The sequence below is a fragment of the Microchirus variegatus genome, assembly GCF_963457635.1.
Source record: "Microchirus variegatus genome assembly, chromosome: 9".
Lineage (NCBI taxonomy): Eukaryota > Metazoa > Chordata > Actinopteri > Pleuronectiformes > Soleidae > Microchirus > Microchirus variegatus.
In genome coordinates, this window is record NC_139810.1 from 15,953,378 (window position 1) to 15,967,767 (window position 14,390).

The window sequence follows — 14,390 nt, forward strand, 5'->3', positions numbered from 1 at the left end:
GGTCAATTTAGAGTGTCCAATTAACCTAATTCCTAACCTAATCTGCATGTTTTTGGTCCAATGGCTTCTCTCCATACAGAGAAGCAATTGGTCAAATCAGGATCCAAACTGGTGACTTTCTTGGTGTGAGGCAACAATTCTAGTCACTGCACCAACATACGGCATTTGTGAATTACAGCCGGAGTGTTTTGAATGGTTTGTGTTTGTGTTCTTGATGCATGCTGTGCTTTCTGCACATGGAGGCTAAGATAGACTTAGCCCCGCTGATTGTTTGAACTCATCTACATAGTCGAGAGCTGACCTGCGATCTGTGAAATCTCTGTCTCCATTTCCTCCCTGTCTTTCTTTTGAAAACAAAACACAGCTTTGTGCAGCTTCTCTTCTTAAGGCACTGGATTGGCGTCCATTCATTTAGTCTTAACTTAACCAGTTCCACAGAAATGAAGTCCAGCCTCATTAGTACCAGGTGTTCTGTCCCAATGAGAACAACTGATCCTGACAAGGTCAGTGTTTCAAGTACACACACACACACACACACACACACACACACACACACACACACACAAACAAACACACACACAGAGTCAAGTGTTGTGTGTCTTGTCTCGGGACATTAATTGAGATTCTGTCAGAGACTCTGGAAGGAATTACTGCCACTTGCTGTGCCTTTACACTTGCTGTCTATCACAAATAGACAAAGACCTCCACTACACACTAACAAACACACACAGTTGTATGTGCTGTCTTGCTGTCATTCTTTTGCCCATTTTCAACTATTGAAATCATTCAGTCTTTAAATTGTATTATCAGAATATACACATAATTAAGCTTGTCATTATCTTTTTATTTTCACCATGCTCTCATTCATTCTACCTCTCTCTACCTCTACCTCTCTCACTCTCTTTCCCTGTCTTCATATATCCTCAACCCATCTATCTCACGTCTGTCGCTCCCCTGACTCATTCACTTTATTCACTCACTATAATTGAATCTCATTCAAGTCAAAAGTGCATTATTGGCACACAGAAATAAAACAAAAAGCCTCGCGCCAAAGCAAAACATCTCCTTTCTCTCACCGACAATAAGCCAGAAAAAATCTTCCATTGTTTTTCTTGTTTCAGTAGGACCTGTTTATAAAAATCCAACTTTCTTTGTTCACTCATGTAATACTTAATAATATATTCATACACGATGTCTCTTAATATAAATCACCATTACATTTATATTCAGTCATTTGGCAGATTGTTCAAAGTGACTTGCAAGTGATCAATATATTAAGGTTAGATAATAAGAATTATTAGATTATTGATTTCCCTTAGTATGCGGTAAGAATACCACATAACACAATTCCTATTGTTACAGACAATCACAGTAAAAAAGTAAAGACTGAGAGAGTTAAGAGTTTGAAGGCAATCTACAAGGCAATAGACCTTAAAATGTACGATACATCCACATGAACACAGTCAAACCTGACCTACCTCAGTGAGGTGTGGGTTGGGGTTGAATCCACACTGGTTACAGACAGTTGCCTTACACTGGGTGCAGGTGTTGTAGTTGGGTACAGCCGGTGGGTTGGACAGCTCTGTGGTGGTGCAAACTGGACACAGTTTGCTGCTTGGCATGGGAGCAATCTGGGGCACTGAGTAAGGTGAAGTGGGCGTCATGCTGCGGTCAGGAGAAGCCGATGGAGATCTGCCTGTCCTGGAGCCACTGAAGTCGACTTGGAGGTTTCTACGAGATGCGTGCTGGCCTGGACTTTCATGGCCTCCCATACTGGACCCACTACGACTGTGACCCATACCGTGACCAGACACCTGGCTGGACTGCATATGTCGGGGAGGAGTCGCAGTCTCATGAGTTGCTAAGCGGTAGGGATCTCCAGCTCTGGACCCTATTCCTCCACCTGTGCCCATACCTGCTCCCATTCCGCCTCCACCCATCCCTCCGCCTCCCATTCCTCCACTTCCCATTCCGCCCATTCCTCCACCTCCCATTCCTCCCATCCCTCCTCCTCCCATTCCTCCAGTTCCCATTCCGCCCATTCCTCCACCTCCCATTCCTCCCATCCCTCCACCTCCCATTCCTCCCATCCCTCCTCCTCCCATTCCTCCGCTTCCCATTCCACCCATTCCTCCACTTCCCATTCCTCCACCTCCCATTCCTCCCATCCCTCCTCCTCCCATTCCTCCTCCTCCTCCCATTCCACCACCTGTCATTCCCCCTACTCTTCCTCCTCCCATTCCTCCTCCTCCTCCTCCATGTACTCCTTGTTGCATGCCAGGCTTGGGGCTACCCATTTGGCCCCTAAAAGAAAGGGAGAAAACAAAAAGAGAGGGGAAGAGGATTATTATTTATCAAACGACAATTTAACAATTTGTTTCCCACAAAATTGACTCAATCTGTGGTGGGAGCACACACACACACACACACACACACATACACACACATACCCTAACCATCAAAACTAAATGCCTAACCCTAACCTAAACCCAATTCTAACCCTAACCCTAAAACCACATCTTCACCCCCAAAAACCCCTTTAAAGAAGTGAGGACCAGCCAAAATCTGTCCTCACTCCATATGGTTGACACAGTTTTTGGTCTTCAAAAAAGCAACAAATACAAGAAAACGTACACACAAAGTCTATACCTTGTGGTGCTCACAGCTCTAAAATGAAACAATGGTTCATTTTTAGTTTAGAATGAAATGATCGCTGGTTAAATTAGACCATGGCCGGTTTCCTTAGTCATGCCAATTGCACACCAGGTGCTGTTTAGGCTGACTAATAATTAATTGTGCCTTGCAACATCATCTCCTTCAAAGAAGAAAAAAGAAAAAGAAATGCTTTTAAATGATACCCATTGATCTTATATGGCTCATCGTTGCTTGAAGACTCACAAGCTTCAGCTAGAAGTGTCACCTATGGAATCTGTCCTCTCCTTTGATCCATGAAGAAGAGGTGCAGTAGCGTTTATTTATAAGTGCATGGCTAATTTACAGAGTGATTCCCTGGAGACTCTGGGATCTATGTTGGAGACAGGCCTAGGATGGGATTATTTCACCAGAACAGTGGGGAGCAGCCCTGCAGGGAGTGCAATCTGCCCCAATATGTGCCCGGCTTGGACTAATTCAATTTAAGGTGTTGCACTTCACTTCTCAAAAGTCAAACTCTCCAACATATTTCCAGACGTAGACCCTACATGTAACTGTGTCCACCTGCCTCCCCAGCACACTCTCATTCTGGCATTGCCCTAGTTTGCCCACTTATTGGAATTCCATCTTCAAAACACTTCAAAACAATCAAGCCAGATCTTTTATCTTTCGGGTGGCAGGGGTCAACAATAGGAATCTCGTCGGCACAAAACTTCAAATAAAACAAGATGTGTGTTTCACCAGCTCAGCCTTGAGAAACTGAGACTTAGAATGCATGGCTCCTTTGCAAAAGTTTGGCAGCCACTCATAGATTATATCAACGATAAGATCTTAACTTCCTCACCTCATCTCGTTTAATCCCATCTCAAGTATACACTTGATATGCAACTTCTGTAACTGCCTACCAATACAAATGTGCTTAAAAAAAGAAATAGAGAAGCAAAACTTGCCTCAAAACTCTGGGAAGCCTAGAACTGTTGTTTCTACTGCTGCACAATGACAATTCTTAATTGTGAGATCTCCAAAAAAAAAACTAATCAATCAGTTAGCCCATCACAACAATACAGATAACATAATCCATCCTTGTCGTCTTTAAAAAAAACAACAACATCAGTGTTCACTGAAATTCATTTAACGACTTAATCACAGAAAGCTATTTTTTTTAAATGATTAATATTCATATACTGCTGGTTGGGCAAAGTAAGTGTAATGAGATGAGTTGTTCATTGCCGACTGATCGTATAATGGGAAAAAAATTATTTGAGAATTCAGCCTGCTCTCTGTCACTGTATTCTAACACATTCAATTACCTCCTCACTGGCAGAGAAGGGAAAAGCAAAAATAATAATAAATAAATAAATAAATAAAGCGGAAAAAATAATTATTGTTCCATTCACTGTTTGCTGCTGAAAGCTATGAAAGGAGCTGCGAACACCCGCAGCATCAACAAATTAAAGTGGAACATAATAGTCACACACACACACACACATACCTAAAAGCAACGCTCCAGAGAGGAGGTAAAAATTGCAAACCAATGCCTGAGGACGCCATCATTCAATTAACGTGACATTAACCCATAGTGCTCACACGGCACAGATCAGTGCCGCAGGTGCACCCTTGGTATATTGCCTCGGGAATAATACACAGCTCCTTATCCTGAGGGGGTGTTCATCGGTCACGTCTTCAGGCTTTTCAAAATGCATTTTTTCGTCTGCTTATGTGTTGTTGAGTCTGAGTTAGGATTCATTTTATATCACATCTATCTATAAAGCAAGTTGTGTCAGAGTGTCGGTCTGTGTGTCTGTCTGTCTGTGAAAGGCATATCTCGCTGACCGTTAGTCAGATCGCCTTTGGAGACTTGGATATGGGTTGAGCATGGCCCGATGGTGTGCATCCTTGATTTTCAAATTTTTTGGAGGAATTAAAATTTTCGCTGATTTATCACGCCACATCAGGCAGGCAGTGGCTCATCAGCAGCAGCTGCGCTGTCTGGAGGTAGAGAGGTGGGAGTGAAGAGGCTGTCCTCACAGTGGGTGAGACATTTTCACACGGTTCACCGCAGAACATGGTGTTATACTGAAACGATGAAGTCGGTGTCCATTCACCAATACGCGAACACATGTTTATTTTGCATTAGCATGCTAATACTTTGCGGATAACTGTTTCCAAATGTAAGCTAGTGAAGCTAGTATTGGCGTAGGGCTAACATAATACATACACTGTGCAACCTCATTAGGCACAACACAAATGTTGACATTTTGATCTGATAAGATTTGTGCAGGTTAAAAAGTAACTGTGTGAGATTTTTTCTGAGGATAGTGATCATTATTCTATTCTATTCTCTTAGTTGACAATGACTGAATGAAACTAGCCTTAGTGTATTGGATTTTCTGTTCTTGAACAGTCTGGTAATGAAAATATTTCACTCTTCTTCCCCAACTTCTTTCTTTTCATTTAATTTATCACTCTTTTTTCAGTACTGTTTTTTCCAAAACATTCATTTTCGTCTTCCTATTTTCTGTTAAGTTTCTCCTCTCTTTATTGCATCTCTGCCTACCTCCATTATTTTTTAGCTGGCACTGACCATGGCCTCGCATCCCTGATGGTTTTCTTTTGCTTTGTTATATCGCTTCTTTTTTTTATTTCAACTCCCTGAAGGCAAGTGAACCTAAATGACCCTTTGTGTCTTTTGCCCCAATCAAGGTAAAGTCCTTTGGAGATGTGACTGACAGTGATATAGAAAAAAATTTTCATCAATACTAACATGATTGTGTGACCCTTTTTTTAGGTGGCAACTTTTGGGGGCCAGACAGTGTATGTATGTGTTCAGATAATTAAGAATTCGTTTTGCTCCTGAAGGAAAGTTGAAGAAACTAGTTAATTGTGGTCATAGTCCTTAAAGACAGAAGACAACAGTAACATTTCACAGAATGTGAGGCAAACATATTCATAGCATTAAAATTATTTGTTTCAAGACATATTGCCCAGCCCTACTGCAGCTTCATTTACATAAATGTTTCCCCACGTGTAATCTGATCAGACTCACCAACATTAAATAACTAGACGGTTACATTCTGAATGGTATCTCCCTGGAGAATAATATTTTTGCAACAGAGTTCCAGTTTATTCTCAAGGTCAGCACTGCAAAAAAATAGGATAGAATAATCCACATGAAATGAAAAGGGGGAAAACCAAACAACAGGAAGGGGAAAAAAGAAGAAGAAGATAAGGAGACACACAACAAAGAGACATCTGGTGACTCATTCTCATTTTCAGGAAGACACCATCACTAATTGCTGTGAGAAAGTGAGGCTAACGTAAGTGACAACCCCAAATATTTTAGGAACAGTCCTCCTCTCTACAGACTTCACCTCAGCATTTCACCGGGGACAATTATCAGTGTCGCAACCAGCGCTGAAATGACATGCTTGTTCAAAGTGATTTCACCCTCATCCCATTATAACCATTAATCTGTTGTCTGAAGATAGGGGTAGTGTTTGTTTACTGGTCATGTAAGAGTGGCGTTGTGCGATTGTGAAGACGAAGACAAAATGGCAGCTCCCAAAAGTGAAGACAAAAGCTCTTGAGCGCCCCCAGAGGGTGCATGGATATTGGTAGTAAACTCCTCATTCAAACAGAATAACGTTGTTGTCTTTTTCAAAGATCATTTGTGCCATTTTGTTTGGTATTATGATTGTTTACTGTGACATGAGACATAGGATAGAGATGAGAAGAGGGAAAGTACATTTGGTGTGAGGATGTGTGGTATTTACATTTTATTTATATCTAATGTCTGAAAGAGGCCTCAGTATCAGACTCAACCATTGTGCCCTACAGAAACCAAAATATTTATATTAATATCCCACTGCACAATGGACAAAATAAATGTAAAAAAAAAAAGATAACAAGCGGACACTGCACCAACCAGGCATTGCCACCTACTTCTGTCCTTCTTGATTTTACTATGACGCTGGGACAGTTTTGGGTACTGTTGTTGACGACAGAGCTGCATCTGAGAGTCTCACCGAGGTCCTTTTGATCCAGAGCAGCATTTAGTGGTGTTTCTGAGGTAGTTTTATACTCTTAACTACTGTTGTGTACCGTGATCAATCGATGCTTTACTATTCACACAGGGAAAGCCCATGAAATGTTTAGGGTTGTTGCTGTTTGGCTTTTGTGGAGTGATAAAATGCTTATATATTGCATATTGAGTATCATAAAGAAAATCTTAGTCATAATATAATTTTCTTGTTTGATATGCAGGGAAAACCTGAGTTTGTTCCCCCTGGATCAGTACATTCCATTATAAGCTTCAGCAAAACAAGTCTGTTTATTCTGTTGGTGGACCCAAACTAAACATCTATATCTCTTCTTCCTCTTTTTCTTCCCACAAAGAGCTGCTGACAAAAATGCTTTTGCACGGCTCATTTATTCCCATCTGCCACCTACTTCATCCTGCTTTTTCATCTCTTTTTCATTCTTCTTGCTTTGTTCCCTCACTCTAATGGCGTGTCTCCACTGGCTCGCCTCGCATTGACACGGTATGGTAAAGTCGCGTTTCCACTCGCGATAGTACCTGGAACCAGGTACTTTTTTTCCTCTGGTGAGTTTCCAAGCGAGCTGAGGCGACACTGTGCATGACGTCGTCAGACTGCCGGCCACTGATTGGTCAGAGTGCTGTCACAGGAAGAGACATCCCACAAGAATCAACCAATGCCGAACTGTAGATCAGTTACTGTAAAAACACTTAACAATCCTAAAAATGTGGGTTAATCTCCAACAATTACGAGGGAAATGTCTAAAATGTCAATATTTAACAGAGGAGTATTTAGCGACAGCACTGCTGATCGTGAGCGGCATCACAGACCCTGCTGCTGTATATCAGTCCAGTGACTGACAGACTCTGTGCTCCGGTCATGGGCGAAGTTCTGAACAAATAGTTTTAATGAACTGATTCTAATGATTCAGTTACACTGACAACAGCTGCTTTACAAGTCACTTGTCACTCGTTTGTGTGTGTTGCGTTTAAAACAAAGTCACAGCAGTTTCATGCAGCCCACGTTGAGTTGGTACTATTTTTGTAAACGGCCATTTTGGAGCTTAAGTTGCTTTATTTTCATTCATTTTTGATCCAAACATGTGAGGCTGAAGTTTAGCAGACTAGATCTTTGATCAATTTAAAAATCAAACAAACAAAACAGAAACCAACTTATTTCACTGTCAGCAGACAATGTCAACAAGCAAGTGACAGTCATTGACATTTGAACTTGACAATTAATTTATTTTGTTAAAATGTTTGTGTGGATGCAAGCTTTGGCGGGCGCAGCAGACAACTGGCATGATGTTAAAAGAAGATATAGGAAACCAAATCAAAAAGTTTCACATACTTGACTGTATAATATTTATGCATTTTTGGGGGGGGGTTTTATGCATAAAATAAACCAATATTTGGCAACAAGCAGTGTCTGGTGGTGTACGACAACCATGGGCACATTTGTGTTATGTTTTAATGTTTGATTTGAGACAACTCTTTAAATATGCATAAATGTTTTAGCCAAAAGTATGCAAAATGAGACAAAGTAATAATCTTTGCAGCTCAGAAAACTAACTTAGTCATACTCACTTGGCTCCAGTTCAAGTTATAGTTTGGCTACTATATTGCAGGTTTTGCCTCTTCAGTGACTTCCTAACTTGTCTCAGAAGAGCAGTCACTCCCCACCTCCGAGCGAAAACTCATTGTCTGAACGAGCAGTTTGCTGGGTCCTTTCTGAATCATATCTCTGCTCACTCTTACCTCTTTCCTTAGCTCTTCTCTCTGAATTCACATGAATATTCCCAGGCTCTTGTTTCCTTTTGTTTCTTTGACTGATTCAGTGAATAACTGCAGCCAATTTAAGGACTCTCCGTATAAGTCTTCAAGGTAAAATATCTCAATGAACACACGTGAAGCAGAGCTGATCGTCCTGGCAGCTGCTGCTCTTTTCTCTTCCTCAAAACAACACTGACAAACCCCGTGGTTACTATGAGACCAAGTCTACTGGGTGCCTACATGCAAACATACAGCATACCCAATATGTAGACAAGTGGAATTAATAAATATCAATAAATAAAATGTGTTCTGCATTCTTTTTGAATGACAACTAAAGCATTATGTATAAGAATTGGGAAACATGGCCCTTACAACAGTAAATTAAAATAAGATAAACAGTGAGAAACAGAAGCAGCTGATAAAGAAACTATGCAGACATGCACACATCCTCACTGTGCCTGTCAGTTTTAAAGAGAGAGTGGGTTGTTCAGCGTGCAATTTTTCTGTGATAATTGTCTCTATTTTTCACGAGTTTAGAAAAGGAAATAAGTGAATCTAGTCGTTTTTTTTCTCCTCACTCAAACCAATGACTGCACCTTGAAAATCTGCTTCAACCCATTCTGGCACAATTCAAACAAACTCTCACTTTAAGTGCATTGTTTTATTTCAGTCTGATTGAAAAATATAAGTCCATTAATACTATTAATAATATTATATTAATAGTTAATTATATGAAAAATGAATACCAGTTTTAATTCATTGAACACCACATTTGGCACAGGGATAATTACAGTAATAAATCTTACAGTGATGCTCTGATCTCATGTGTCACTTCAAGCTTAAGCTAAAGTTATATAACAGCTGTGAACGTTGTATGCATTCAAGCTCCAAAGCACATAATCTCCTCTTTTTCAGCTGATGGTGATGATAATGCTGTGGTAAAGAAGGAATGTGTCATTAAATGGGGAAAAGGAGACGGAAGAAAAAAAAAAAGAAATCTCATCAGTGACGGCACTGTATCATGTTTTAAATCACTTCCACAAGCATCACAGCATAAGCACTTCTAACTGACCAACCATGACTAATTCAAGCACATCTATTCATCATGCAGCTCTGTTTTTTTCTTTTTTGCAGCTGAAGTAGCATGGAACTTTGACATGTCAAAGATTTCTAATTCTTACTAGTCTTAAAAAGAGTAACAGTAATTATTAGGTAAACAAGCACTAAAGAACTCAAGCTTCAAATTCTTGTGAACATTCACATCAACACACAAATGTGAATGCATACGGTCAGGAAACATGGCCATAACCATAGAGTAGAAGCACACACATGCTGTGCTAACGTCAAGAGTAATGATAGTTCATGTAAGGCACAGGGAGCTTTTGCTTTGTAATCATGCCGCATTGTGCCGAGTGAAGGCCACAAACACTGACCTGGATTTAAAGAGAAATTGATCCTGAGGCTTTGAGAGGGAATTTTGCTCTCCGTCACCTTAAAAACCGACTCCTGTCACTAAATCTCTTCGGGCAGAAAAACAATGAGATGAAAGCCAGATACTAAATACAGACACTGGTCTTTGCTCATTGGATACGGTTTGTGGTTTCTTTTCTCATTCGCTCACTCATCTTCTAACACATGGGGGTCACAGTTGGGGGCGCTGTTGCCAATCCCAGCTGACAGAGGGCAAAAGGTGGGGTACCTACCTTTAGTGTCCAATTTGCCTAACCCCCCAATCTGCATGTTTTCTGTGTGTGGAAGGAAAGCTGAGAACCTGGAGAATTGTTTATTTTCTGCCACGTGAAAGTTGTACATAAAGTAATATATATTGAGTCGAGGGAAAACTGTTGCTTCTTCTCTTCCTCTGTCCGCCTTTAGTTTCAGCTGTTTCACCATGGCCCTGTTTCATCACATGACTTTAGTTCATGTATCAATGTCACTTCGAGTAGCGTAAGTATGCAACAGATTGAATAGTAGACCGTCTAATCTGCTGCATAAACAATATCAACGTTTACCTCAGAGTTAAGTTTTAACCCTTTAACACCAAGACACAACACGTTTGTACAAGCACACTTTCCATTACCGCAACTGCACGGCGGTTTGTGCCATCGGAAAAAATTCCAACGGTTTCTGAAAGATGAGATCCGTCACTTCCACAGTGTAAATACAATATGAATCTCATCTTGTATTTACACTGGTAAGTAAATGTCTCCCTGCGTCACCACAGCTACAGTTACATTTCTCACATTCACTTTGAAGCAGCACAGGCCCAACACACCGAGTGTCTGACAGTTGCTTTTTGATTTACAGCCAGAGAGGTTGGAGACCAACAGTTAGAGCGCTGACTGTATTCTACAATACACCCAGGTGTTGCAGCAGTGTCAGCCAGATGTCTAATACGCTTCAACATCTATTTATAGCTTTAGCTCACACTATGTCTTGGTAACCTTCTAAAGCATTTTCAGCAGGCGGCTGCAAAAACAAACCGCTGCTCTGTTTCCTGTGCAAAGGTGAACATTTACGGTATGTGTTTCAAACACAGACGAGCGGTTTTTGTCCGTCGCTTTTCCTTGACGTATCCGTTTATGTGCGTGTCCTGGCAACGATCATGCACACACAGCGTGTGCTAAATCTGTCTCTAGTAGATGTGAAGCGAGTGATGAAATAACAATCACACCTGTCCACACTTACCTCTCTATATATGTGACCAGGCTTCTTCTTTCTTTTTCTTTTTTCAATGATTATTGATGCCATCAACACCACAGTGCATAACTGTGCACATAACTGTTCGTTATGAAACACACAGAAAGAGACATCGATTGAGGAGAGTCCACAGCAAAGAGAAATAAAGGCGATAACAGAAAACGGAACTTGAAAATTTTGTTTTTTTCTGACTGTCATTGGTTGATTGTGATAGCAGAAAGGGACAAATGACACTGATTTAAAACTACAAACAACAACTAGCTATAATCCCAAGACTTATTATTGATTTACAGTGCATGCCGACTGAATACTTAACAACCTTGATGACTGACTGTCTGCCTCACTGACTGAATGAACGACTATAGCTGACGACCTGACTGGCTGTCTGGATACCTTGATGGCTGACTGACTGACTGACTGACTGCAGCCGTTGCCTTGGTTTTATTAGGAAAGCAAGGAAGCATTCGTGCTCTGACAAAGTGATGGTGATGTGAAAAATAATCAAAGGGAAAAGCAGTGAGGGAGAGAAGAAACGATGGGGAAAAAGGGATGGTGCTCAGAGAGGAATTACCCTGTTTAGAATGCTGCCCCGCCCATATTCTCCATTCTCTCTCTCACAAACACACACTCGTATATATAAAAGGCATTTGCAATAGCATAATATCTCTCATCACAGAGCTAGCAGCATGGCTCCAGGGATGTTTGTCAATATCAACAACCCCTGGATGGATTACCATGAGATACTTTAAAATAGTATTTACATTTATATTTTTAAATTAAGCATTGTATCAGTCAACATAATATAAGCCTTATTAACAAATACAATGGGATGAATATAGAGTAAATGAACAGATGCCCTCCAAAGGCTTTGAAAGCTACCTAAATTCTAAAAAAAATACAAAATAAAAGGTGGACAAAGACAAAAGCTCTCAGAACCAGAAGCTAAAAATAATTCCAAAGGATTATACATAAACGTAGCTAAAAATTACTTTTGCTGAGCACTTCAAGACTGAGACACAAAAACTGCAAACAATGACAATTGCAGTTTAAGTCAGATTCATATTATCTGGCTGCTTGCCTTCCCAAATAAGCCTAGTTTTTATTTAACCTGACCTAAACTAACCAAACCAAGTCTTAATCCTAACTCAAAATGTAACTCAGAATGTTGGTTTTTGAACCAAAAACTTGTCCTTACAACCACAGAAACACATACAGAGTACATATTCTTGATTATTTTACAGAGATAATGGGAGGTTAATCGTCCACTGGCCTTCTGAAAGAACACTCACGCCCCCAGGCAAAGACTGACCACCAATCACTGGCTGTGCGCGCGTTTGTGTACGTGTGTGCAAGCATGTACCAGCGTCCATAATGAACAGTTCTTTTTATCAACCTGTGGCTTCTCCTGTGGCTTCTCCTCCACTATGCGGTACTTTAAGCTTTTTTAACATGTATAATAATCAGTTTAATGTAGTGGGAAAAAAAAACACAGGGCATTTTTCTTCTTAAAAGATTGTTGTAGCTGTAGAGTTGTTACTTCCTCAACTACAAATGGTTTGTTATAATCGCATGATATAGACTGCTGCATATGTTAATGTGATTTTGTTTTCAGCTCAAATAGCAGAAAGTTAGTGTGTAAAGTCGTGCTTACCGTCTTAGTGAATACCAGCATTTGTTAATTAGCTCTATGGAGCCTCAGCTGTTTGGGATATAAAACAGGGCTTTAGATGAGAAGCAGCTTCTGCTTCCTCTGTATGAAATTGTGCCAGATACATAATAATTTGCTTTGATGTTGTACAGATTTTTTTTTTTTTTTTTTTTACCTGATTAAAAAGGTTATGAGATCACCAACGTTATTACTAGTCATGCTGAGGAGGAATATTATTATTTTTTTCATGGCAATGAATCCAATAGTAATCAGATCAACATTTCCATTCATAGAGCCATGTTGCTCATGGAAAATTTTCAAATTTTCAATGAGTCCCTTCCACACTCAGCAAACATGAAGTACATCCATCTGCCGAGGCTCTGATATCACTGCATCTTTGAGAAACACTGAGAGAGGGGAAAAAATGCCCAAAACTGCTGCTCAATGTGAAGTCAGTGTCTGTCATCATCTCACATCATTCATTGCGCATCAAATCCATGTTTTTCTAATGCGATTTAATTTACAAATTCTCCATCACAGTGATATAGAGGAAAGTGCTTGTTGTTATCCTCAAAATAGTCTCTAACCCTTTTGTCAAAAGCATTTTGCTGCTCTTGTTTTCATCCGATATAATTTTATTATCTATTCCCTCCTCACATTCCAACTGTCATCGTTTTCTACGACAGCAGCACCTATTTCGTGCTGCATGCGTAATAAAAGGACTAATGTGTGCTGCGGCTCACACTCAGAGATGACAGTAACAGGACAGAGGAATATAAAAAAGGAACTACCTCTGTCAACACTTTCTATTTCCTGACACAGATTGCTGCTAAACTGGCAAAAAAACAAAACCTTTGTTAGCAAAATCATTTCTCCACGACCGTGAACCTCACCAGTTGATGATGTGTTTTCTCTGATTTTAAGTGAGGTTTCTTTTCTGTTGTGAACAGCGTGATCACATGATTACATGACATCATGACTAATGCTTATTCAGTGTTGTACAAGGACAGCAGGTCATGGACCAATTGTGTTTGTTATTTCATGGAAATAAAATACAGGCAGCGTGTTCACATGCAGTCTGATTTTAGTCAAACTAAGACAATAATTTCTGTTTTCTCATGTAAATACATTGGTCCAACTAAAAATAAGCTAGTCTTAGTCGGACTAACATACCTGGATAATGCAATTCATAGTCTGATTGGAGTTGGACTTGGCGTTCTGCGTTTGCACCAAAACCTTCTCCCCAATCTTTGACCCAGAACTAGAAGGAGTAATCCATTTTATAATCACAAACCAATATTAAACTGAACCAGAAAAGCACTCGGAGAGCGCAGACCTCTGCCAAGGCAGCTCAGCGCCCCACCTCTTTTGGACATTAGACAGCGAGTGTTGTAACCAGTGATAGCGTCTGCGGATCATCCCCAAAATGTAATCACGTCTGTGAGTTTTCAAGTTATTTTGCTTATTATATCAGACAGACAGACAAACTGACAGACAGACAAACATACAGACAGACAAACAAACTCCGGCGAAAACATAACCTCCTTGACGGAGGTAATAACACATTTACAGGGCTTTAAA

The 14,390-nt window shown here is 40.3% G+C and overlaps 1 protein-coding gene across 1 annotated transcript in view; it reads right to left on the reverse strand.

The window, feature by feature from the left end:
• The window catches only part of bsna (bassoon presynaptic cytomatrix protein a), a gene marked incomplete at both ends in the record, with an annotated part of 111,174 nt that overhangs the window by 80,698 nt on the left and 16,086 nt on the right, over window positions 1–14,390 (reverse strand). The window contains 2 exons of the mRNA XM_083894792.1: window positions 1,479–2,060; window positions 2,265–2,304. Of these exons, the coding sequence (XP_083750918.1) occupies window positions 1,479–2,060; window positions 2,265–2,304 (622 nt within the window). The remainder of the gene's footprint in view (window positions 1–1,478; window positions 2,061–2,264; window positions 2,305–14,390) is intronic.